This window comes from Pistacia vera, unplaced genomic scaffold, assembly GCF_008641045.1.
Source record: "Pistacia vera cultivar Batoury unplaced genomic scaffold, PisVer_v2 Contig122, whole genome shotgun sequence".
Lineage (NCBI taxonomy): Eukaryota > Viridiplantae > Streptophyta > Magnoliopsida > Sapindales > Anacardiaceae > Pistacia > Pistacia vera.
The window spans coordinates 360,286-385,176 of NW_022195271.1; the positions used below are offsets into that span (position 1 = coordinate 360,286).

At 36.3% G+C, this 24,891-nt stretch overlaps 3 protein-coding genes and 1 pseudogene across 3 annotated transcripts; 1 reads left to right on the forward strand and 3 right to left on the reverse strand.

Annotated features, from left to right (window-relative positions):
- Positions 1–1,199: 1,199 nt before the first annotated feature.
- Positions 1,200–7,702, forward strand: LOC116115157 (protein VACUOLELESS1). Its single transcript, XM_031401320.1, has 15 exons — positions 1,200–2,085; positions 2,439–2,729; positions 3,289–3,447; positions 3,835–3,918; positions 4,011–4,103; positions 4,510–4,599; positions 4,718–4,831; positions 5,014–5,121; positions 5,327–5,400; positions 5,600–5,654; positions 5,953–6,134; positions 6,230–6,359; positions 6,508–6,610; positions 6,851–6,948; positions 7,292–7,702. The coding sequence occupies exons 1-15, from the start codon at positions 1,315–1,317 to the stop codon at positions 7,454–7,456; spliced, it is 2,517 nt and encodes an 838-aa protein (XP_031257180.1). The 5' UTR covers positions 1,200–1,314; the 3' UTR covers positions 7,457–7,702.
- A 496-nt stretch (positions 7,703–8,198) lies between these two features.
- LOC116115118 (3-hydroxyisobutyryl-CoA hydrolase-like protein 5) lies at positions 8,199–12,173 on the reverse strand. The gene is made up of 16 exons (XM_031401271.1): positions 12,076–12,173; positions 11,853–11,913; positions 11,666–11,749; positions 11,506–11,574; positions 11,348–11,411; positions 11,152–11,225; positions 10,967–11,050; positions 10,760–10,844; positions 10,481–10,566; positions 10,116–10,237; positions 9,791–9,851; positions 9,604–9,702; positions 9,085–9,186; positions 8,913–8,954; positions 8,667–8,773; positions 8,199–8,574 (listed from the first exon to the last, which is right to left on the reverse strand). Exons 2-16 carry the CDS (start codon positions 11,883–11,885, stop codon positions 8,532–8,534), a joined length of 1,155 nt encoding a protein of 384 aa, XP_031257131.1. The 5' UTR covers positions 11,886–11,913; positions 12,076–12,173; the 3' UTR covers positions 8,199–8,531.
- A 598-nt stretch (positions 12,174–12,771) lies between these two features.
- On the reverse strand, positions 12,772–14,695 carry LOC116114609 (annotated as a pseudogene).
- A 7,882-nt stretch (positions 14,696–22,577) lies between these two features.
- LOC116114603 (aspartyl protease family protein 2-like) lies at positions 22,578–24,667 on the reverse strand. The gene has a single exon (XM_031400745.1). It carries the CDS (start codon positions 24,352–24,354, stop codon positions 22,681–22,683), a length of 1,674 nt encoding a protein of 557 aa, XP_031256605.1. The 5' UTR covers positions 24,355–24,667; the 3' UTR covers positions 22,578–22,680.
- Positions 24,668–24,891: the final 224 nt, after the last annotated feature.

The following is a 24,891-nucleotide window of genomic DNA, read 5'->3' on the forward strand; positions in this document are numbered from 1 at the left end:
CAAAAGTGGAAAGAAAATATTATTGAATTGAGTGATCATGCTTACGATAATAATAAGAAAGTTGGAGTAATTAGTTAGTTTAGATTAATTAAAAGTTGATCACAAAATGGAACCCACCGTGAGTCAATAATACCAAATTCTAATTATATGTGTTGTTAACACGTCACATGTGATTCAATAGCAATGTCCAAGTTTTAATGATGAAGGTGACCTCAAAAGTCACTTGTAATTCTATGTTTGTAACAATTGGCTAATCCCGTGAATATTTAAAGCTAATAATTCGTCAAATTGTGTTTGAAGCATAACCGAAACTATGCCTTGGAAAATGACTTCGTTGATTTAACTCTCCCACCCCCAACGCCTTGATTGAATCAATCTTCGTCCTTATCTCTTTTTTTCTTCTTCTATTTACGTCTCCATTGTCAACCTCATTATAACATATTTGACTATAATCTTTTTTTTTTTTTTTTTCTTATATTTACGTCTCCATTGTCAACCTCATTATAACATATTTGACTATAATCTCATATTGCAATTACAACATGATAATATTTTCATATTTAGTAACACAAATTTAACTATGCTATAATTTCTGAAAAATCAAATGAATTGATGGGGTTTGCTTTATTGGAAAAACTGTTGTTATTATATTAAACCTAATAAAAAACATTAATCATTACTTATTATTATTGAGACGAATTTTAGTACCGCTAAATTGTGGTTACAGATTTAGCAAGTAAAAGAAATTATGATTAGTTTGTTATTTGATCCCTAGTTAATAATTAAATTTCATTTAAGATTTAACGTAACATTTGATTAGAAATTGATGCAATTAGTGTTGGTTTGATTTCAATAAAGAAGCAACCCCACTGGGGTATAATCTTTGATTTAGCTGATAAATGTTCGGTGGTTCCTGCTTATACTTTTTTTGGGCGTTAATTGCTGGGAAATTTCCATTATCCAAATGTTGGTGTTATATGGACTCGCTCTTTCTTAAATGTTAACTCAACTGGTATGGCCCAGTAATAGATGAAGATCCAATAAACTCAAGACCCAATAGCCAAGTCCAAATGGACCACTCCAACTACCCCAACCAGCCCTCCTGAGTCATAACATCAGCTCAGTCCAAATAAAGGGAAGGCCTCAACCAATATCAGTCCAATAAACTTTTGACCCTTCTCCACCCAACAATAATTGGGAACTGCAGCTCCGTAGCAATGCGAGCGAGGGTCAATTCATTCACCCATGAAACCTCTTACGATTTTATTTTAATTTTGCCAAATTAAAGCACCAAATCAGAATTCTGAAATCAAGATGGCCAACGTATCGGTGGCCGCGGAATGGCAGCTCGTCTACAACCGATACTACCGAAAACCAGAGCTCTATCAAATGCGATGGAAACACATCGACTTAAGCCGCAACAAAGTCGCCTGCGCCCCCTTCGGTGGTCCAATCGCGGTGATCCGTGACGATTCCAAGATTGTCCAGCTCTACGCCGAGTCTGCCCTCCGCAAACTCCGCATTTTCAACTCCGCCGGCCTTCTCATCTCCGAAACGGTGTGGAAACACCCCGGCGGACGCTTGATCGGCATGTCTTGGTCCGAAGATCAAACCTTAATTTGCATCGTCCAAGACGGCACCATTTATCGTTACAACATCCACGCAGAGCTGATGGAGCCCAACGCATCAATGGGGAAAGAATGCTTCGAAGAGAACGTGGTGGAATGCGTGTTTTGGGGAAACGGCGTCGTGTGCGTGACTGAGGCGAATAGGTATTTTTGTGTTCCGGATTTTAAGACAATGAGAGTGTGTGAACTGGCGAGGCCGGAGATAGAGGAGTTACCACATTGTATGGCCGTGGTTGAGCCTAAGTACACGATGACGGGGAACGTGGAGCTGTTGATTGGGGTTGATAGTGGGATATTGATGTTGGATGAAGATGGAGTTCAGAAGGTTGATGAAACGATTGTGCAGAAGATGGGCGTTTCTCCTAATGGGAATTATGTTGCTTGTTTTACACATGATGGCCGCCTTGTTGTTAACAACATGGACTTCAGCGCTCCTGTCATTGACCAGTCTTGTGAGGTTGGTTTTGGACTTGTGATTTACACTTTAGATACTATTCGTTAAGTTATTAAGAATTTCTCAAGCAAATGCAAATTTTTGAATGGGAGTATAAAGTTTAAAACTTACAATTAATTGTAGAGGGTCCTAATATTGAATTTGAGTTGAGTTTGATAAGCTAATTAGGGTGATTTCTGAGCTTAAAAAAGGGCCAAAAGATGTCCAATTATCATAGTTTTGTAAAGTGTTCTGGATTCTGAATTAAATATACCCATCAATTCTGAATGTGTTCATGTTACAGAGAAATGCCATTTTGTTCTCTTTTCTTTTATAGCAGTGGCTTATAAGAAATATCTGAACTTTGATTTATTCAGACAGCGCTTCCTCCGGAGCAGCTAGCTTGGTGTGGAATGGATAGTATACTTCTTTATTGGGATGATATGCTACTGATGGTTGCTCCTCAAGCAGAGCCTGTTCGCTATTTTTATGATGAGCCAGTAGTTCTCATCCCAGAGTGTGATGGAGTGAGGATATTATCAAACACAAGTATGGAGTTTCTACAACGTGTTCCTACGTCTACTGAATATATCTTTGCAATTGGAAGCACTTCACCTGCAGCTTTACTATATGATGCCTTGGATCATTTCGACAGGCGAAGTGCCAAAGTAGGTCACTAAACAAAAAGTGGTTCTGTTTTCTTTGTACTTGTTATGGCTGATTTCATCTTTTCAAGAACATGATTTGAAAAATCATATTTTCTAGTAATGGTAAATATATATAATCAATTTTGAGTTAATAGTACTCATGTACATTAACAAATAATGATTTTTAATTAATTTATCAGTCATTGAAGTAGCCTTGGGTTCTCTGTAGCTGTACAATATTGCAAATTAAGCAAACCACATATATAACATGCTTGTTAATTTGCTGTTGTTTACATATCATGTGTTATTATTCTTATTCGCATACAAAAATAAATGTTAATATGTTAATTTGAGGCCACAGTGGTGGTACTTATTCAGTTTCTTTTTCTTTTATTAACTTTTTTCCTACTGTTATATATACAAAAAAGGAAAAGAAATTAAATGTAAACACAAAAAGAGGAAAAAGGCTTGACTATTGGCTCCACAGACGAGAAAAAAAAAAAAATCTTGCCTGTTATTAATGTATTATCTGTATTCTGTAATTTTTCAGAAGGAAAATAAAGTTATTCTTGTTTGCTAGGCTGATGAAAATTTGAGATTGATACGTTCATCCCTGCCTGAGGCTGTTGAAGCATGTATTGATGCTGCTGGACATGAATTTGATACTTCTCGTCAAAGGACACTGTTGAGAGCTGCAAGCTACGGCCAAGCCTTTTGCAGGTTAGTTTGTTTAGCTATTGTATCAGCATTTAATGCTGTTAGAAATCTTTGTTTTTTAGGCATATGTTAAAGATGAATTATTTTTTGCATGTAATCAATTTAAATATAAAAAGATAAAAAAATAATTATTTCTCTTATGTATGATCAATTTATTTGCTTGAATTTTAGTACTTCATTGGAATTTCTCCTCTTTTGTATCTTATAGCTATGTCGCAGTTTATGTCTATGAAACCCCTCACATAATGGTTCCTATGGTACCTTCTAAATCAATGATTTGCAGTATTGATGTTTTCAGGAAAAAAAAGAAAAAAACTTTTAAAAAAAAAAAAAAAAATTAAAAGGACTAAAACCGAGAGCCATTACTATAGGTCAACCGAAACTGTCGTTAAAGGTTGCACTAGTATAGGTTCTCTACACATTTATTTTGCGGGTCTTGAATGCTGTGCGTGACCCTGAGATTGGCATCCCTCTTAGTATTCAGCAGTATAAGGTCCTCAGTCTTGCCAATATAACGTTGCCAACATCAATTCTGATTTGCTCATTATTTTCTTCAATTTGTATTGAATAAACTTGTTTCCTCAGTTGCTGACAGCACCTGTCCTGATTGGTCGTTTAATTAATGCACATCGCCACCTACTTGCACTACGAATATCAGAGTACCTTAGAATGAATCAGGTAAGTTTAAGTTTATCGTAAGCATGATTTTGTGTAGGACCCTTTTCCTTCATGTTCTTATTGTGTTTACCCTGCCATGCTGATGTTCTCCCAGTATCTGAACAAAATAGTTGTGAGCAATTGATGTAGTCATAGAAGGTTTTTGATGAAAATATTGCTATGTCTTCTTGAAGTAGAACTAGGTTTTTTTTTTTTTTTTTGGTTTTTGTTTCTTGTTTTCCTTTTGGGTTCTGATCATAAACCTTTCTATCATATAGTTTGTTTGCAAATATGAGTCTAGATTATTATACATTCAGATATTGCTGTGCACCCTGTTTTATTAAGAATAGTCATTGTAAGATTTGGTAGTTATGGCTTCAAATTTCGGGAAGTAGACATTTAATTTTATTTTTTCTGGCTATTATAGGAGGTGGTGATAATGCACTGGGCGTGTTCAAAGATAACAGCTTCCTTAGCCATTCCTGATGTCACTCTCCTGGAAATCTTACTTGATAAGGTGGATGCTTCCTTTTTCAATATTCTTTAGATTAGCCCTCAGAAATATGGATTATTTGCTCATACTTATGCGAATGCTACATCTGAAAAGAAGGGTATTTTTTTTTTTTGAGTTTCAGCTCAAATTATGTAAAGGCATATCTTATGCAGCAGTTGCTGCTCATGCGGATAAGAGTGGTCGCCGCAAGTTAGCTGCTATGCTTGTTGAACATGAACCTCGTTCCTCTAAACAGGTTTATTTTCAATAGTTAATTCTTTTTCCCCATTTTCTGAAAATCTTTCTGCAGCTAAAGGTTATTTATCTGCTATCATATTTTATTTTTTTCAACTAAGGTTGTAAACCTTCTGAAAACAAAATTCTATTCTATTGACATAAAGTATAGAAATCATTTATCACATCTTCTCCTCTCTTCAGGTTCCTCTCTTGTTAAGCATAGGAGAGAAAGATACAGCTTTGGTGAAGGCAACTGAAAGTGGTGACACTGATCTTGTTTATCTTGTTGTATTTCATATCTGGCAAAAGGTAATATTTCCTCAATTTTTTCTCTTTAATTGTTAACATATTAATGCACAATGAAAACTAAATATGTGAATCATATACAAGAAGCTGAAATATGACCTATAATTGTATTAGTTTTTTTTTTTTTTTTTTTTTTTTAAACAAGAGATAAAAGAAGGATATTGTCTATAAGTTTATTCATTTGAATGCATTTTTTCCATTAATGCAGAGGCCTGCACTAGAGTTTTTTGGAATGATCCAAGCCAGACCCTTGGCATGTGATTTATTTATAGCTTATGCACGGTAAGACGCATGATCTATTGAATATTTTTAAAATATTATTTCCTATGTTTATAGTCTTCTTTAAAGTACTCAAGTTTGCTAGTAAGTTATCAGCATCATTAATAATTAAATGTACATTCATTAATTATCAGCAAAATGAAGCTCAGTCAGTCTTTCTCACTTCATTCCTCCAAAGCACTCATTGTATATTTCATTTCAGGTGTTATAAGCATGAATTCCTGAAGGACTTCTTCCTATCAACTGGACAACTTCAGGTAGGTTTAAATTGTTTGACATTTCTTTTTCCAACTTTGACATTCTATTCTGGTGAGAACAGAGAATGCAACAAGAATTGTGAAACTGTTTTGTACTATAAATGAGTCATTCTCTCTGCATTTATGTGTGATGTTCAACAAACCAAATGAAACTTGCATTTTGTGCATGTTTCTCTGCAAATTTTATTTTGTCAAATTTGAGGTATATTTAATATTTAACTGAATCCATTATCATATTCTGCTATTGCGTTCTTTTTTGGTAGACTTGTTTTAATATGAATTTTATTTGTTTTTATAGGAGGTGGCTTTTCTTCTTTGGAAAGAGTCATGGGAATTAGGAAAAAATCCTATGGCTAGTAAAGGATCACCCCTTCATGGTCCACGCATCAAACTTATTGAAAAATCCCATAGTCTTTTTGCAGAAACCAAGGAGCACTCCTTTGAGTCAAAAGCAGCTGAAGAACATGCAAAATTGTTGAGGTGAGACATGTTGGCTATGGTGTTATTTGTCTGCATCAAGTCTCTATTCAATTCATATTATTGTGTTTTTACATAATTCCTACCTATTTTGTTAGAATCCAACATGAGTTAGAAGTGTCTACCAAGCAAGCTATTTTTGTGGATTCAAGTATAAGTGACACTATTCGCACATGTATTGTTCTGGGAAATCATCGAGCTGCAATGAAAGTGAAAACAGAGTTCAAGGTCTGTAGAGTTTCCTTTGAGCTTCCTAGCTGAAAAAGAGGTTGCTTTTGTGCCTCCTTGAAGAAGCTTATCTGCATAGGCGACACAAGATAAAGCATTCTTTGCATGAGTTTCCTAGCTGATTCTTTTATTTTGCTACTTGTCTCAGGTAACTGAGAAGAGGTGGTATTGGCTTAAAGTTTTTGCTTTGGCTACAGTCAGAGATTGGGAGGCCCTAGAAAAGTTCTCAAAGGAGAAGCGACCACCAATTGGTAAACTTTTCTGCTTCCTATTTAATTTCTGGAGAAAAAAAAAAAAAAAAAAAAACCCTCATCTACAAGTGGTAGTTGCTACCTGTTTGTACCAAATAGCATTTAACGTACCAAAATTTACTTTGTTTCTTTTGTTTGGGTACTTGCACTTATCCCAGAGCCTTTGAAATGATTTATATTTTCTTGTCATACTGTGGTTGGCATGATAATTCATACTTGTTTGTGTTTGCCATCAAATAGGTTACAGGCCATTTGTGGAGGCATGTATAGATGCAGATGAAAAAGGCGAAGCTCTAAAATACATCCCCAGACTAGCGGATCCACGAGAAAGGGCTGAGGTAAGCTATACTTCCTAACTATTTTTCTGAATAAAATTAAAAATTTTGCTGCTTGCTTACGCTTCACTATTTGGTTCTTGTTTGATTCTGTGGCTACATATTTCTGATCAGACATCTAGAGTAGATGAGTAGAACTTATGTGAGCTCAATTTTTGGGTTGGAAATTGGAATAATAGCTTAAGATTCCATGTTTTTCTTGTTTCCTCTGCTTGCCAAACGTGGTATATTGGTGTAAATCTTGCTTTCTATGAAAACAATGTAAAATTCAGCTTTTTTTTTTTATGTTATGCTTTGAAAGCGTGCACCAATGCAGTTGCTCATGCATATCTTTGATTTTGATCAGGCTTATGCTCGGATTGGTATGGCCAAGGAAGCTGCAGATGCTGCTTCACAGGCAAAAGATGGTGAATTGCTGGGTCGATTGAAATTGACATTTGCACAAAATGCAGCAGCTTCTTCAATTTTCGATACACTTAGAGATAGATTATCTTTCCAAGGCGTTTCGTAAGTATTGTTTATTTATTATTATTATTATTTTCTCTCTTATTAATTTTTCAAGTTTGTGTTGTGTGCATATTCTTCGTGAGATCATGTTGCTGAATTAGTGTAAAGGTAGAAGGCTTTTCTTACAGAAACGGCGTTTGCTTAGTTGAAGCTGTTGGGAATTGTGTATCGGTTTTCATTTTCATATAAATGGGAGTAAAAAAGTTGTATAACTCATGGAATGAACCAAACGTTGGTTGCTTTTACTGTCTATATTCTTGCAAGAAAAACTGTCTCCCAAAATAAGTGCATGTAACTAATTGATCAAATTTGTTTTTAAAGAGCGAACTTGAGAGTAGAAAAATGAATTTGATACTTTCAAACAACAGGACTACAAGTGTTCTTTTGAATGACGTTTTTTAATTTTTCTTTTAAACGAATTAAATAAATTTGATATAAATGAAATGGTAATGATCTTTCCATACAAGTATATCAAATTTGACATTTTTATTTTTTAAGTATTCATCATCAAACCTATTTTTGGGTTGTACTAATAATAATTAAAAAAAATCATATTCGTTTGAATAGTGGGATGCGAGATTAGCAATTTAATTTTATGTCAAGGGTACATTTAAATTCCTCAGAGTTAATTGTAATTTCCCGTCTGGAACGATAGAATTTTGTTAAGGTTTCACTATTTACTTAACATGTGAATGGTAAAACTAAAATGTCTTTGTTAAATAATGGAAACCGTATCGAAACAATGATAACATAATATAGGTAAATTATTATTCGAGGACTTGAGAGAAGAAGTTTATTCAATGATATTTTCAGGGGAGAACTTGCAATTAACACACTCCTACCGTTGATTAAAAAAAAAAAAAGAAGAAAAAAAAAAAAAATGAAAACCCATATTGCCATGAAATATTGCAAGCTTTCTTTATATAAGTGATAATTTTATTTGAAAATGATAACGGAAGAGTAGTAGGAAGGCAACGCATTGAAGCGATTGATCGGATCACCTAGAATTATACGATTGATTGATTCTAGTTTTCATCTCAAGCTGCCCACCAATACTTTATTTCGCTTCATCTGTCACCTTAACGCTTTGCATACACCGAATCTTCATATTTCCCATTCCACCTGTAATTTGGTTTTTCATTCAACTTTTCAGTAAAATTTTGGTAACAATAAGTAAGCTTAAGTAATTAATACTTTGGGCAAAACCACCTAACCTGAATTCGTCCTTCTCTGGAATTTGGAGCTCTAAATCCTCTTCAAATGGCTGGAAAACCAGGTCTAGCTTCCCATCATCAACTTCCTCGAGTGTCGGTGGATCCCACTGTAACAAGTAAACCGTTTTATTCAAAACCAAGAGAAATGATTACTCCTATGATAATACACATTTAATCTCCCCAAAACAAATTTAATCTACGCATGGAGAGTTAGTAGATTTAGAATACACAGTAACACATATGTACCTTCGGAGCATTATCCTTGTCAATGGTAAGAGCTCTAATACCCTGTTCATCAAAAAGAGAAATTCAATTCAGAGGTGGGAGAGCGAATTTATGTTTTTTTTTTTTTTTTATTATTATTATTATTGTTGATTATTTTCATTAGTTTTATTACTAATGTAGCTCTAACACTTACCTCATAGACATCTCCAGATATAGTGTTTCGTAGTATGTTGATTGTCAGTCTAAATTCCTTCTTCAGGCATTCGGCCAGTGTTTGCTTCCTGCCTTCACGCACCTGGACATGTTTGAAACTATTTAGGCGCAACATGTGTTTAAATACAAGAAGTGCTAAGAAGAGAACCAAATGTACTTATTTATGCATCCCATTATATGTGTGAGAACAAGACTCTACAGTTTTACCATAATCCAATTCCAAGTTAACAATCTATCATTCGAAGACTTTCAATAAATTCAAGTGCTTCTTAATATAAGTTGTGAACAGGCTTTCCAAATTGCAAGCGCAAGCCCTGTACAGCTGTGCCAGCCTCAGCATAGCAAATGAAGGAGATGGCTCAAATGGTTCTATAAACTATTGTCCATTCAAGATTTTCCACAGATATTAGACATTCATCATTCCTTATCAAAGTACTCACCATAGACCTGAAGCCAATATAACATCAATTATAGATCACATAATATAAAAGGGCATTACCGATCTCAGTGTTATTTTCAATCCTGTTGGTGATGATCTCTTCAATCCCTCTAGCAGTGGAGCTATCCACCCATTTCCTTCTTTGCCAGCCTCTGCTTCCTGAAAAACAAGGCATCATTCATATAGATTATGGGTCATTGAAGAAACACGTATAATAAAGCGAACTTATAAAAGACAAGGAACTTACAAATGATTTTATAATCTCGCTAACTGTATCCTTTGAGAAGCACTCATTAATTATTGACTTCCTGAAAGGCAACCAAAGCTTACAGGTGTTAATATTACAGAACTTATTGCTTAAAATCTTATGTGGATAATGGAAAAGCAACAATATCTTCATGTTAGTGCACAAACACATATTGACATACAACCAACAACCCATGCAAACATATGCTTATAATACTCTTTGTCAGCTCACTAACAGTTCGACAATGCAAAGCACGCAAACTTGCATGTACAAACAGACACAAAAGAAAGAGAGAATCCATGCTTTAATGGTATGGATTAATTACTGAAATAACACGCTCCCTTCATCACGCTGAACTTCCTCAGAAAACTCTTCAATTGCAGATTTGACAGCATTCTCATCCCCAGTGTTTAAGCTTATCAAACGCTTCTCTAGCTCAGCCATTTTCTGACATATTCATCCACTTTGAAGAGTAAATACATAAAATATGACGCAAGAAACAGTATTCAAATGAAAAGACATTCAACATGTATCTGTCTAGTGAATCAACCAGCATTTCTCTTGCTTGTTTTATGATTACCATATAAAAGTATGGAAGGAAGCCCGAACTGTGAGCTATTCACAAGAAAATAGATCCTAAATAGGATTATCCCAGGGAAGATAATCGTGATTTCAAATATTTCAACTCACCTCAGAAGGGACAAAATGAGTGGCTATTCTAGCCCCAACCAATTCCCTGCCATTTAGCCTAGCCCCAGTCAAGGCCAAGAATTCCCCTGCATTGCACCCCCATGATATGATTATAAGAAACAGGGCAGAGAAGCTTGTTGTCACTTATGTATGTGCCTTTTTCCCTATTGTATAAATATTTAAAAGATTTTCATCTGTTCCACATTATGCTCGCTGATTTTTGCTTTAAAAAAATACAAAAACAAGTATGTCAATCTCCTTTTGCTAGTGCACGGTTACCTAAATGCCCAGGGAGACGAGAATGTATGAACGAGAAACCACAATCAGTATGAAAGCCAATACTTGCTTCTGGAGTGGAAAAAACCTATGTCAAAAGATTCAAGATAATCACCTATTTAGTTAGGCAATAAGGTATTTAAAAGTAAACCTATATAATCATTTCATAGGTTTCTGCATGCAAATATTCACCAAGTATTAAATACCCACAGTCTTTTCTGTGACAACTTTGAATTTCATCGGCACCATCAAAGAAGCACCTCCACCCATTGAAATTCCGTTAACAAGAGACACCTGTTACCATCAAAGATTCACTATTATGATCGTATCACAATTTAATCCTAGCATGATCTAAGACAACATATGATTTTCCAAGGTTTTGGACCAACCAGTACCTGGGTTTTCTTATAGGAATGAATGTGATGACAAAGCCAATACATCCTATAGACCACTTCAAGGCAGGAATCCTCTGCCCAAAAAGCAGTTCATCAATCACTTTGCTCAATAAGCAATGGAAACACTACAAAAATTGTATTTCAAAGAGAAAAAAAAAAAAAAAAAAAAAAGCATCATCTCAAAATGTTTATTTACTTGATGTCCTGCCATCATAGAACATTTTCAAATCCCCGCCAGCAGAAAAAGCTCGGCCAGCTCCCTGCACAATATATTAGTAACAAACATTTTAAGCTTCTAAGAAATTAATCAAATACTAGATTAAATGAACAAACAGAGGAAGATCCTTAATTGACCTTGATTAAGACAAGCTTTGCGTTGTCATCTTCTTCCCATTTCTCCAAATATTTTGCTAGTAGAGACACCTGATTCCAGTAAGGCAAACGCTCAGTTAAACAAATAATTTGAAAAACTAAAACATAATAAACTGAAGTGGATTGAATTAGTTGAACATGCCACTGCTGATGAAATGACATTCAATTGACGAGGCCGGTTCAAGGTGATCAGCCGCACGTTCTCTATTTCGTCTCCAAGAACAACCTAAAGAGTAATTAAAAGACTACCCTTTTAGTAAACAAGAGGCATAATTCGTTTAAAAGCAAAACATAAGACTAAGAACAAGGGTAAAAGAGAGAGAGATTACCGGCTCATCTTGGTTCACAACTTCTCGGGCCATTTAATTGATTGATCAGTTAGACAATTCTCTGTAGAAAGAAAAAAGAAATCTAGACAATAAAATTAACTAAAAAAAAAAAAGAACAGGAAAAATAGAATGCAAGAACCTTGCTGTTTCTATACAATTTAGGTGAATAAAAGTTGAGGCATAAGTATGAATTGACGGAAAAAGAAAAAGAGAGAGCTCTTACGTAAGAAGAAGAAGAAGGTGAGTGCGGTGGTGGTTGTGTAAGTGAAATGTTAAGGAGGTTGATAAAGGCGGGCTTTTATAATTCCGCCTCCTTGTCTAAATACTCACTCCAAAATATAAATAAAATATATGTCCTCCTCGTCTACCTACTCGCTCCAAAATATAAGTAAAATATATGGCCTCCTCGTTTACCTACTCACTCCAAAATATAAATAAAATATACGACGTTGTGACCAACTACCACTTGACTACTTTTCTTTGTTTTTGGGCACCAACCCCCCTTTTTCAACTAGATTTAATTCATCAAAATATTAATTATAATAAGTGGCAAGTTTTTCTGAGTATTTTACGAAATTTTAGATAATTCACTAATAATATTTAGTACAAAAATTTATGACGACATATTTTTTTTATCTTAAGACTTATTTTTTAATGAGTTTTGAAAAGGGGTGAATTATGGGCGTTTACCTTGGGGTTGGTGGTAGTTGGAAATAGTGGAGAAGCTAATCACCAAACCTGATGATATGATAGGATTTAACTTGGTAGTCTCAAAATTGCGCCTCGAATCCTCCCGTGTAATGTCTACCGAAACATGAATTTTAACCAAATCCTGTGGAGTGGAATGGAATTGAAAGAGAGACCCATTTTTCAAAAGCCATTTTTAAATTGACATGTTAAACCCAAACGAGGAAACAAATAAATAAATAACCATATGGCATAAGTATTAAATAAGAAGCTCTCAAGTCTATGAAATGAAACAATCATTAAAAAATGGGAGAATGGTAGATGTAGAAAGTTAGAGCTCACACTTGGGAAATGTGTATCTAGCTTGCTCTAACTTAACCAACCACTTATGTTCTCAGATGATAAATCCGGCCAATAATAAGCCAGGTTACATGAACAAGTTGGGCCTGCATGCCTTGAATGTTGTCTTGAGCTTCCTGGTTGGAGGCCTAACCTTCCTGAACATCAGGGGAAATTTAATTTTGGAGTTATGGAACTGGTTGGTGCTTTCCCTCTTGCAAAGCTTTGCTGGAATGGTGGCTGTCTTGATGATTTGTATGCAAGGATGCCTCACCCTGTGTCAAGATGCCATCTCAGTATACATTTGTTCAACAGCACCATTGAGAGTTGTGTCTCGATATTCCTTGTACATGTTGTGATAACCAGTTCGGCTTTGATATCAAAGCCAGATCCCATAATTCTTTATCTTGTTTGGATTCTTCTCAAATATCTACAATCAAAAACCCAATAACACAACCTATTAGAACCTTTAGGTAAAATCTGCATTCAGAATAAGAAAACAGAGCAATTGGACATCATAAAGGCACTTTAAAACAAACTTCTCATAATGCCAGAAAAGAAACAATGATTTAGAACTCTCTAATAGCCCAAAATTCAATTCCTTAGTCTTTTTACTTTCTGTGGTGCTTTTCTTTGGAGCAACAGGTACATTATCTAGAGCAATAATTAGCGTCCACAAAAAAACTACAAATAGCTTTCCTATCTAATATGTATTCAGAATCTTCTTAAGGAGTTAGAAGGTTCAAATCTCCTAAGGTCACTTAACTGGAATATTATACCAGCCACAATGCTAACGTCCAAGATCTAAGCAATTGTATTCTGAAATGAATCAAACTTTGCAACTCTTAACTCTTAAGTCATGGTTAGCTGGGATAAAGGTCATGGTGGTAAAGGAAATCAGGCCAAACAAATATAAATAGCCAGAAAAAGGCATATTATAAGATATATAACAAACTTGAATCAAGGACCCCTAACGGAATAATTTTGTGTAAACACCACTGAATGATGAAATAAACAAGTCATTTGAGAAGTTTCAAATGGGGATTATAGCCTGTCAATAATGGAAGAGAGTTGAAGAGAAAGATGCTCAGGCTCAGCGCAGCAAGCCAAATTAGCACATTGAAGAATGCAAAAGTGAGGTTACAGACACAATATTAACGACACATAAAATTACACTCATTGAAGCATGTTAAGTTGAATTATCAATGACGCACAACCCAAGTGATAAGGCCACCACAAACATTTTCCAAAAGTGAAAAAATTATAACTGAATAAAAAAGAGTCAACATTATATCATAGTTTACCATACCTCGTTGATGGCCAAAACCTGCCCATTGCTCTTTTTCACTTTCTTCAGCTTCCTCATAAAGTACCTTAACATATCAAAGAAAGGCTAATTCACATGCCAAAATTCAAAAGAGAGAAAGAGAGTATATATAAATAAAAAAGGAGGAGCGCGTACCAGAACTTGGACTTGGCACGGACCTCGTTGGTGGCCCAAAGCTTCATGCGATAGATCTTGGGATGATCATCCGTCTCTGTCGGCAAGGCTCTTCCCACCACCTGGTACTGGTGAAACTGTTTTTCACCAAAAAAAAAAAAAAAAAAATTCACCAAAAAAAAAAAAAAAAATCAAATTACACAAACTGTATGTAATTGAATAAATACATTATGATATCAAGAAATGAAGCTCACCTTAAAGGTAACCATTTCCTCTCTCTCCCTCAGCTCACTGTCTCCGGTAGTGATGCCCTAACCCTATTCCTATTAACTTCAGTCGTGTCCGAAAGGCTGGGTACGGCTGGGCCGTTACAACTATGTTAGGCCCAAATGAATAAAAGTATGTTTGTTGGGCCCATGGATCCATATATATATGTGTGTGTATGTAACTATGTATGTATTTATAATCTGAATCATATTTGAGAGTTGAATTTTGTGCTCCGATTTCAAATGTAAACCTCAATACCAATGACGTACACCACCGACTTCATGCAACAAATTTCTAATCTTCAAGCCCAAAGCATGTATCGATGAAGCTTGAAAAGTCATGTTTTCTTCTTTGTTCAACAAAAGTGGCAACGTTTCATTCATATGGAAATTTTCTCGTGGCCTCGTTACTGTTCATGAGAGTGATAGTAGAGAAATTTATATCGTACTAGGTTGACTCAATCACCAAGTTAACTGTATCCTATGACTCGTTTTAACTCTCATTAACGCCCTTTTATCACTGGCATTGATCAAACTTAGATGGCCAATAACACAAGTTAGAAACATTTGATCCAAGAGAAAAAGTTTTTAAGTGAAATATCTTTATTTAACATTATTCAATCGAATTTAAGTTGTGGATTCAATTTTTCTGTTTAAGTTGGTTTTCTTCATTCAACTGTAATAACTACTATAAGAATTTAATTCTTAATTTCTCTTATTATTTTCGCTGCATATTTCTCTATTCTCTCATATTTTCTATTACTATTTTGTTCAAATTTGGAAATTCCCAACCCCAACTCATGCTTTTGAAATTCCCAACCCCAACTCATGCTTTTGAAATTCCTCACTTGAAGAGGAAACAATCTGAGGCTGACACCCTCCTTACTGGGTCAGCCCCTTCGTCATTGGGCCCAGTTTCATCTTTACTAGGATTTCTGACTCCTTTGTTTGATTTGTGATGAGCCATTTAAGTCTGGACATTCTGGCAGAAAACGTATAACTTCAAGATGATGCAAAATGGAAAACCCTGTATACTGAAGTTGGAGGGTTGATTTTGTTTTTCTATTTTAGATGGAGTTTTTGTTTTAAGGTTTAAATGGTTCTTAAGTTTTAGGGAAATACCTTGGATCCAAGATTTGAGGTTTATGAAATACGTACTTTATTCCCTTTAAAGTTTATAGTTTAAATTGAATTCCAAGATCATAATCATAACAACATAATTTTTAAATAAGAAATTTCAAATTACAGTCTTAGAAAAAAAGAAATAAAGATTTACAACACCAGCAGTCTCAGCTTGGTCAGTCTGTTTTGCTAGTTACATCTTTATAATTTTGAGACCTGTTAGTTAATTGGAATTGTTTTATTCTCTATGCGGAGAACCTGTTGCAGAACAGATTGAAGGAAATAAGCAATGCATATGAGGTAAAAAGTTCGATCATGTGGATAATGTTGTTATTGACGTTATCCCATACCCAGTACTAAAAGGCGATGGCATCAACATTTTGTACACTCGCAAAATTTCCTAGATGGATGCAATTATGGGTGTTGGAAACTATGTATAGATATAGTGTAAAGGGCATATTTGTAATTGTTGAGTGTGTATATATTTGAGTTAGGTTGTACTGTTGAGATACAAGAAATATAGAAAGTGAACATGGTATCAAAGCTCCTGGACGTGTAAACCCTAAACTCATTTGCTTGTTTCTGTTTTTCCGGCGACCCATTCCTTTGTTTTTGTTTTCCGGTGACCAACGATCTCCAGTGATGTCTTTGTCATGGTTTCTCTCTCTCCAGCGACGTGTGCCCTTAGCCTCTCTGTTTTCAACGACGTCTGAGTCTGTTCTTCCCTCTGTTTCTGTTTTCCGGCAACCAGCAATCTCCAGTGACATCTTTGTCTATGGTTTCTCTCTCTCCGGAGACGTCTGCCCTTAGCCTCTCTATTTTCGATGACGTCTGAGTCTATTCTTCCCTCTGTTTTTGTTTTTCGGTGACGTCTTTGTCCATGGTTTCTCTCTCTCTGGCGACGTCTGCCCTTAGCTTCTCTGTTTCTAGTGACGTCTGAATCTATTCTTCGTTGTTCTTGATCTCTCCGGCGACCTTTGTTTCTCTTTTTCTGGCGAGTGCTGATTCTGTTCCAGTCTCTCTTCTCTATTGATTGGTTTGGTGCAGTAAATCATTTCTCTCTTCTCTTTTCTTGGTTTGGTGCAGTAAATCAATTTTTTTTAAGTAAAAATGGGAATGCTTTGCGACATGCTTTGATCAGAATATTCTGAGAAACCTCGAGTTGAAGGAAGGTAAAGTTGTATCTATACAACAAAAGTCCACAGGTTTGATCATTCGGTAAGCCACTCAAATGATTGCTCAATTCGTAATCCTCTATACTTTTGTGTTGGCTTGGAGTTGGTGTGATACCAAAGTTGTTGTGAATTAAGCCAACGTGGAGTTGTTGTAAATCATTTTTTGGCTATCCTTTTGTGTTGGCTTGGAGTTAGGTTGTGATACCAGAGTTGCTGTGAATCCTGGTTGTTTGAGTTGTTGTGTTTGCTTGGGTTGTTTGGTGTTGAGATTGTTGTGAATCTGTGGAGTTATGAGTTATTTGCTAGACAGTATGGCAAAGGACGGTAAGAAGACGGTGACTGAAATTGTCACTTCTTCCACCAAAATTACTAATCGAAAATTATTGGGAAAAATGAATTATATTCAATGAAAGCGGATTATCCGACGATATGTGTCCAGCATTGATATGGGAGACCATTTAATCGAGGATCCACCTGAGGAAACATAAAATGATAATAAAACTCGAAAAAAATGGCTCATGGAAGATGATAAGCTCTTCAATCATATTCAGAACACTCTTGATTCGTCCGTGGATGATGTGATTGGTCACTGTGATACAATCAAGGAATTATGGGAGTATCCGGAGTTCTTGTATGCTAGTAAACAAGACCTGTCTCATGTCCATGAATTGTTATTGAAGATCTATTGAGCAAATATGTAAGAGAAGACGTTGCTCAAATATTATACAGAGATAAAACAAGCCTTTGAAGAAAAAAGGGTTATGTTTCCTATCCCTACTGATATGAAAATGATGCATGCACAAGAAGAACAAGTGATAGTGCAATGTTTTCTGGCTAGGTTGAGACCGAAATATGAGATAACTCGTACACAACTTCGTACCGATGAGACACTTCCCTCTCTTACGGATGTATTTGCTCGACTTCTCAGAGTTGGTAAGGGGGAAGATCGAGGAGTGTCTAAGGACAAAGAAACCTTTAAGGATCCTAATGTTGATCATGTGGCCCTAGCTAGCATAAGTCTAGTGATGGCAAAGGTAACAAAGGGACAAGTCGTGATACCAAGAACAATCGTGGTAATGGCCCTTGTATTTGCTTTCATTGTGGTGCAGAGGGTCACGTAAAAAAAAAATTGTTGGAAGCTCCATGGCAAGCTCCTGAATATGCAAGGCACTCAGAAATTTGCTCATGTTGTAACTCAAGATGGTCTCTTACCCACCCCATCACAGGTTACTATCTCTGCAACAAAATATGCTCGTCTCACTAAGAATTCTTGCTCCCAGTCATCCATCCCATCGACTACCACTACATTAACCCAGTTAGGTAATCTTACAGCCTGTTTGTCCACTTCTAATAGTACCTGGGTCATTGATTCTGGTGCTACCCACCATATGACAAGTGATACAGGTATTCTCTCCTCATTTACACCTTCACCCAATTTGTCTTCGGTTACCTTAGCTAACGGGTCTACTACCTATTATTGGATGCGGTACTACCCATCTCAATAAATCTATGTCTTTTTCCTTTGTCTTGTGCCTTCCTCATTTTCTCTTTAATCTTTTATCAGTTAGTCAAATTACTAATGTATTCAATTGTGGTGTTTTCTTTTTTCCTACTCATTGTATATTTCAGGATCTTGGGACAAGACGGATTATTGGTAGGGGTCGTGTATTAGGTGGCCTGTATATGCTCGATGATGTCTCCACTCCTGTCTCTCAACCTGTTGCGTGTACCAGTGATTCATCTCTACCCATATTACATGGTCACCTTGGTCATCCTCCCCTTCCCATTTTGAAAAGGATGTGTCCTAGTGTAGGGTCAATGTCACACCTTGAGTGTGAGGCGTGTCAGTTTAGAAAACACCATAGAGTGTCTTATAGCCCTAGGCTAAACAAAAGAGCCACAACCCCTTTTGATGCTATACACTCTGATGTTTGGGATCCTTGCCTTGTGTTGTTTAAGTCTAGATATCGATACTTTGTTATTTTTGTGGATGATTTTTCATGTGTAACTTGGTTGTACTTTATGAAAAATCGTTCTGAATTATTCTCCATATTTTGTGCCTTTTATGCTGAAATACAAAATCAATTTACTTCATCTATTAAAATTCTCAAAAGTGATAATGCCAAAGAATACTTTTTTGCCATTTCTCCTCTTTTCTGTCTACTAAAGGTATTATTCATCAGTCATCATGTGTTTATACACCTCAGCAAAATGGAGTTGCTGAACGCAAGAATCATCATTTATTATAAGTCGCTTGTACTCTCCTTTTTCACATGAAAGTCTCTAAAGAATTTTGGGCAGATGTTATCTCTACAGCATGTCACTTGATCAACGCATGCCTTCTTCTGTTTTGGGTGGTCAAATCCCGTTCTCCATCCTTTTTCCATCACGACCTTTATTCTCTCTTCCTCTTAAAGTGTTTGGGTGCACGTGCTTTGTTCAAGATGTTAGACCTCATGTATCCAAATTTGAACCTAGGTCCCTCAAGTATATATTCTTGGGTTATTCCCGATATCAAAAGGGTTATCGTTGTTTTTTTCCTGTCCTATGTAAGTACCTTATCTCAGCTGATGTTTCCTTTTTTGAAACCACACCATATGTTGAGTCCTCCGCTTCATCTACTTCTCTTAAAGCACCCCTTGGTGATCTTCTTATTTACAACATTACCCATCATAGTCCTCTACCATCTCGTCCTCCTATCACCCAGGTATACTCTCACAGGGTTCACCAGCACCATGAGACACTTGCAGCAACATTTGATCCACTACCTCTATCGACTGCCTCACCCTCGGATCTGGTTCCTCCTTCCTCTGACCATGATCATGATCTTCCCATTGCTCTTCGTAAAGGTAAACGCTCTTGTACCTATCATATCTCTTCATTTGTTTCCTATCACTCGTTGTCTTCATCTTCCAAGTCTTTTATTACCTTTTTAAACTCCTTATCTGTTCCCAACTCCATGTCTAAAGAAATTGCTCATGATGGGTAGCGAAAGGCTATGGAAGAAGAGATGTTGGCTCTAGCACATAATGATACATGTGTTCTAATGGAGTTGCCTGAAAATAAAAAGGCTATTGGGTGCAAATGGATTTTCACAGTGAAGGCTAATCCCGATGGGACTGTGGTTCAGTTGAAAGCTCGGTTGGTTGCTAAGGGTTATGCCCATACGTATGGTATTGATTATTCTGAGACATTCTCCCCAGTGGCTCAAATGACCTCTGTCCGACCATTCATCTCTCTTGCAGCTTCATATTGTTGGCCTCTTCACCAACTTGATGTAAAAAATGCCTTTTTACATGGTGATCTTCTTGAAGAGGTTTACATGGAGCAACGTCCAGGGTTTGTTGCTCATGAGGAGTCAGGAAAGGTATGCAAACTGAGGAAATCTTTATATGGCTTAAAGCAATCTCCACGGGCGTGGTTTGGGAGGTTTATCGAAGTGGTGACTTAGTTTGGTTTACATAAAGAGTGTTTATGATCATTCTGTCTTTTATAAGCAATCTAGTTCTGGCATCATTCTTTTGGTTGTTTATGTTGATGACATTGTAATCACTGGCAGTGATGATGTTGGCATTCAGAGTTTGAAAAACTTTTTGGCTTCCAAATTTCACACAAAAGACTTGGGCACTTTAAGGTATTTTCTGGGAGTCGAGGTTTCTCAGAGTAAGAAAGGGATTTTTCTCTCTGAACGCAAGTATGTGTTAGATGTGTTGATCGAAATGGGTCTAAGTGAGGCTAAACCTTGTGACACTCCTATGGTTCCTAATGTGAGATTGAATGCTGAGGATGGAGAGATGTTTGGTGATCCAGAGAGGTACAAACGGATAGTTGGAAAGTTAAACTACCTTATAGTAACCCGTCCAGATATTGCTTTTTCAGTGAGTGTGGTGAGTCAATTTATGTCATCTCCTAGGACATCTCATTAGGATGCGGTCCTCCATATTTTGAAGTATCTAAAAGGAGCCCCTAGACATGGGATTCTTTATAGTGATCATGGTCATAATAAAGTAGAAGGTTTTTCAGATATAGATTGGGCAGGATCCTCTGTGGATAGACGGTCTGTGACTAGCTTTTGTGTTTTTGTTGGAGGAAATCTTATTTCTTGGGAAAGTAAGAAGCAACCGGTTGTAGCTAGGTCAAGCGTAGAGTCTGAGTATCGGGCTATGACACAAGTTACGTGTGAGCTTATATGGACAAGACATCTTCTTAAAGAAATTGGGTTTGGTGACCCAAGGACTATGGACTTGTAGTGTGACAACCAAGCAGCCATACATATAGCAAACAATCCAGTCTTTCACGAGAGGACTAAGCATATAAAAGTGGATTGTCACTTTGTACGAGAGAAACTTGAACAAAAGTTAATTCCTACTAATCATGTTAGAACAGGGGAACAACTAGCTGACATCTTCACGAAGTCTCTAGTTGGTAAAAAGGTAACCTATAATTATAACAAGCTGGGTATGATAGATATATATGCTCCAGCTTGAGGGGGAGTGTTGGAAACTATGTATATATATAGTGTAAAGGGCATATTTGTAATTGCAAAGTGTGTATATATTTGAGTTAGGTTGTACTGTTGAGATACAAGAAATATAGAAAGTGAACAATGGGGACTACAATCAAGGTCCAGAGAGTGGATGACCTGGATGATTTGAAGATCCCAGCTCTGAAGCAGCCGAACACAACCCTTGTAATGGCAAGGAAAGGGGTTTCTATACCATATGACAGCAACGAGGAGATCAGTTGGTACAGGTGCAAATTGATATCCCAGAAAGATTGAGCAGTGAAGAGATGAAGCATATTGAGAAGCTTGATAAGCTAAGGAAGGGAAAGAGGAGCAGGAGATAGTTGGGATAAGCTTTTTCGGATTATATTACTCTTCCTCTCTGCACTGATATTTTGTTTCACCAATTGTTTATGCTTGGTGTAAGAATCGTATCTATCTGTTAACGGAAACTTGTGTTCAATTTGAGTTTTTTCTTGCATTATTATTTACGGGTTATTCTTCTCGGTTTTCTGTCAATCCCAGGCCGGGAATACTAATTAAAAAGTTGAATCAATATTAGGTTGAATGTAATCTTAAATCGATAACTGAGAAGCCGTGTTCTAAGTGTAAAAGTCTAAAACGGGGGAGGAATTGAAACAAGATAATAAAATAATAAATAGAAAAGAAATAAGGATTTGCACCTAACAGCTGACCCGATACTTTTATATACAAAGAAATCTGGTGATGCACCTAACAGTTGACCCAATCCTATTTATCTTTATATTTAACACATAAGCATCAGAGAACCAGCCAAAATACCAGTCTATATTTGTTATGATAATAATACATCAGAAACATACTAGTAGGGCCCTGGAATAAGCAGAAGATGATTTATATAGCTATCTCACATTACTTGAAAATTGAAATCGACCTGTTTATCGATATACAAATTAATAAGTCAATGATCACAGTTCTTGCATTTTTCAGCTTTAATTATGAGATTTCTAAAGATGATGCTAATTGCACTGCCATTCAACGTTTTTAAGTTGGAAACTAAAAAAGCAATAAGAATGTGTAAAATGCAATGATATATTTTCACAAATAGGATATCACCCTGTTACTGCATATATATATATATATATGGAATCATTTGAACCAGGAAAAAAGAAAAAACAATCAAGTAAATTGTTGTATAATATTTAATACCCCTATTTGAATGGAAAATAAAATTTAAAAAAAAAAAAAAAAAAATTCCCTCCTGAAACACCATGTTTACAGTTACTCTTCTACCTCATGAATTTTCAACTAGATGTTAAACGTCAGCACACCTCATTGGTGCATATCCCAGCCTAGATTTCTTTGTATCATACAAGATATGGAAATTCTGCTGCTGATAGTTCCCTATTATTGAAAGAGCTGATTGAGGAGTCCCCAAAATTGCTAAGCAAACAACATCCTCCGGGTCAAGCCTGATGAAGTAATTATCAACTGGGAAGTTCCACACGCCACCATCTGCAAACAGAATCCCGAATTCCGGAAGTTCGTTCTTCTCAACTCCAGTCACATTATAACAAGGCTCTAAAACTGGAAAATCCTTCACTAGAGGATACCCTTTCACCTTCTTCATAAATGCATCCTTAATTATATCATAAGCTGGTTGTGCAAAATAACTAAGTGTAGTACCTGAATCAATGATTGTACCTCCAGCACCATCCGATGACAAATGCCATGTCTCTTCTGGTATATTTAACACCTCCCCTCCAACGATGATTGATTTAATTTGAACATAATAAAATGTATCAACTGGATTTTCTTTTCCAGACACCAATGTGGTAAAATTCAAATTGGGGTGACTCAAGAGGTCTGAATCCTCACCTAATATCAACTTGCTGCTAACATTGGTGTCACTATTTCTATCCACAAGACAGTATGAAAAGGAGTGACCATAAAGAGATTGAAGCTGAGAGGAAAAGGAGAGAGGACCTCTCCCGAGACCTAACAGCCCTGCAGCCCCATGAAATAGGCCTCTATTCCAATGACCACAGCCAAACATCACATTCTCCGCCTGCCTAAATTCTGACTTCCCCGTTGGCGTTGTGAGATTAACCGTAAATGTTTCCAATGCAAAATCACCAGTAGTATTAGATTTATCTCCATACCAATAATAATAAGGACATGTTTGATTCTCAGCTTGACAAGGCTGAGGAGGATCAGGGGATGAAACCAAATGACACCTAGGATCATGGCAACTTATATTCCTAAAAGAAGTTGAATCTTTAGGATCATAATAAGGCCCATTTTGCTCAAAACAATCATAACAAGGCACACATTGAATCCAATTAAGGTCACTACCAGTATCAAGAATCAAAGAAAAGTGTTTTGGAGGTGTACCAATAAACACATCCATAAAGTACTCTCCCGAACCAAGACTCACCCCAGACTCCAAAGTTGCCACAAGCTGCCCAGAGACCCCACTTGCATAAGATTCTGGTGAAGCTGCTGATCCAACCACCGGCTTTATTTTCTTCTTCGACTTTTCACTATCTTTCTTTAGCCGTGAAATGGTGTTTTGGTTCTTCTTCTCAATGATCCTCGTATGAAGTGTCTGAATTCTTGTCACGTCCCTCGTTGTGGACTCAAACATAGATTGTTTTGGCGCGGATTCCGGATTCGTTGACCGGCGCTTTAGGTGAAGCTTCACCTTTTGTTTACTCGGTTTCATTGATAAGAAACCATCTCCATCATCTTCTTCGAGAATATCACCTTCTTTGTCTTGTTTCGGATTATCTAACTTTGTGAAGCTACAACCAGAATCTGCTGAAGAAGAAACAGCATTGAAGCTCATGTGTTCGGGCAATTTGATGCCGGCGATAGAGGAGATATTGGAATTCACATTCTTGTCATGGTCATGGGCTCTAGCGATAGCATCGAATGCTTCGCAAAAGATTGAGAGAAGAAACAGAACTAAAATAACCTTGAACAACATAGCAAAAAATTCTCCTTGTTTGGTTTCTGTGAAAATCCTACATGAAAGAAAGGCAAAGGCACCCAGAAACAGAACAATAAATAAAAAGTTTTTCTCAAAGAAACCGACGGGAAAACAAATGAAAAGAAAACTGGTTTTGCTTTTTCAAGCGAAGAAAATAAAAATAAACCCAGAGACAAAAGTTTCGAAAAAAAAAAAAAGCTTGTAGCTATGTGAGTTGAGAGATATGAAAGTATTTATGGGAAAATGCTATAAACAGGTAATGAAGAAATAAAAGTCTGGGTTCTGACTCGTGTATCTTCCACTCTGCTTGTTAAAATGGATATTAAAGACTTTGAATAAAGAAAACGCGTTTTCATACGAGAAGAAAGAAAGATAGTAGAGAGATAAAGTAAAGTAGTATTAAATATGAAGGTTCAAAGGGAGGAAAAGTTGACTTGTTATGAGACGTTAGTAATCAGATTTTTACCTAGTCTCACCGCTGGTGCTGGGTTTCTTCCTCTCTGTTTCCTGTTTCATTTGATTTGCCCTTCATTA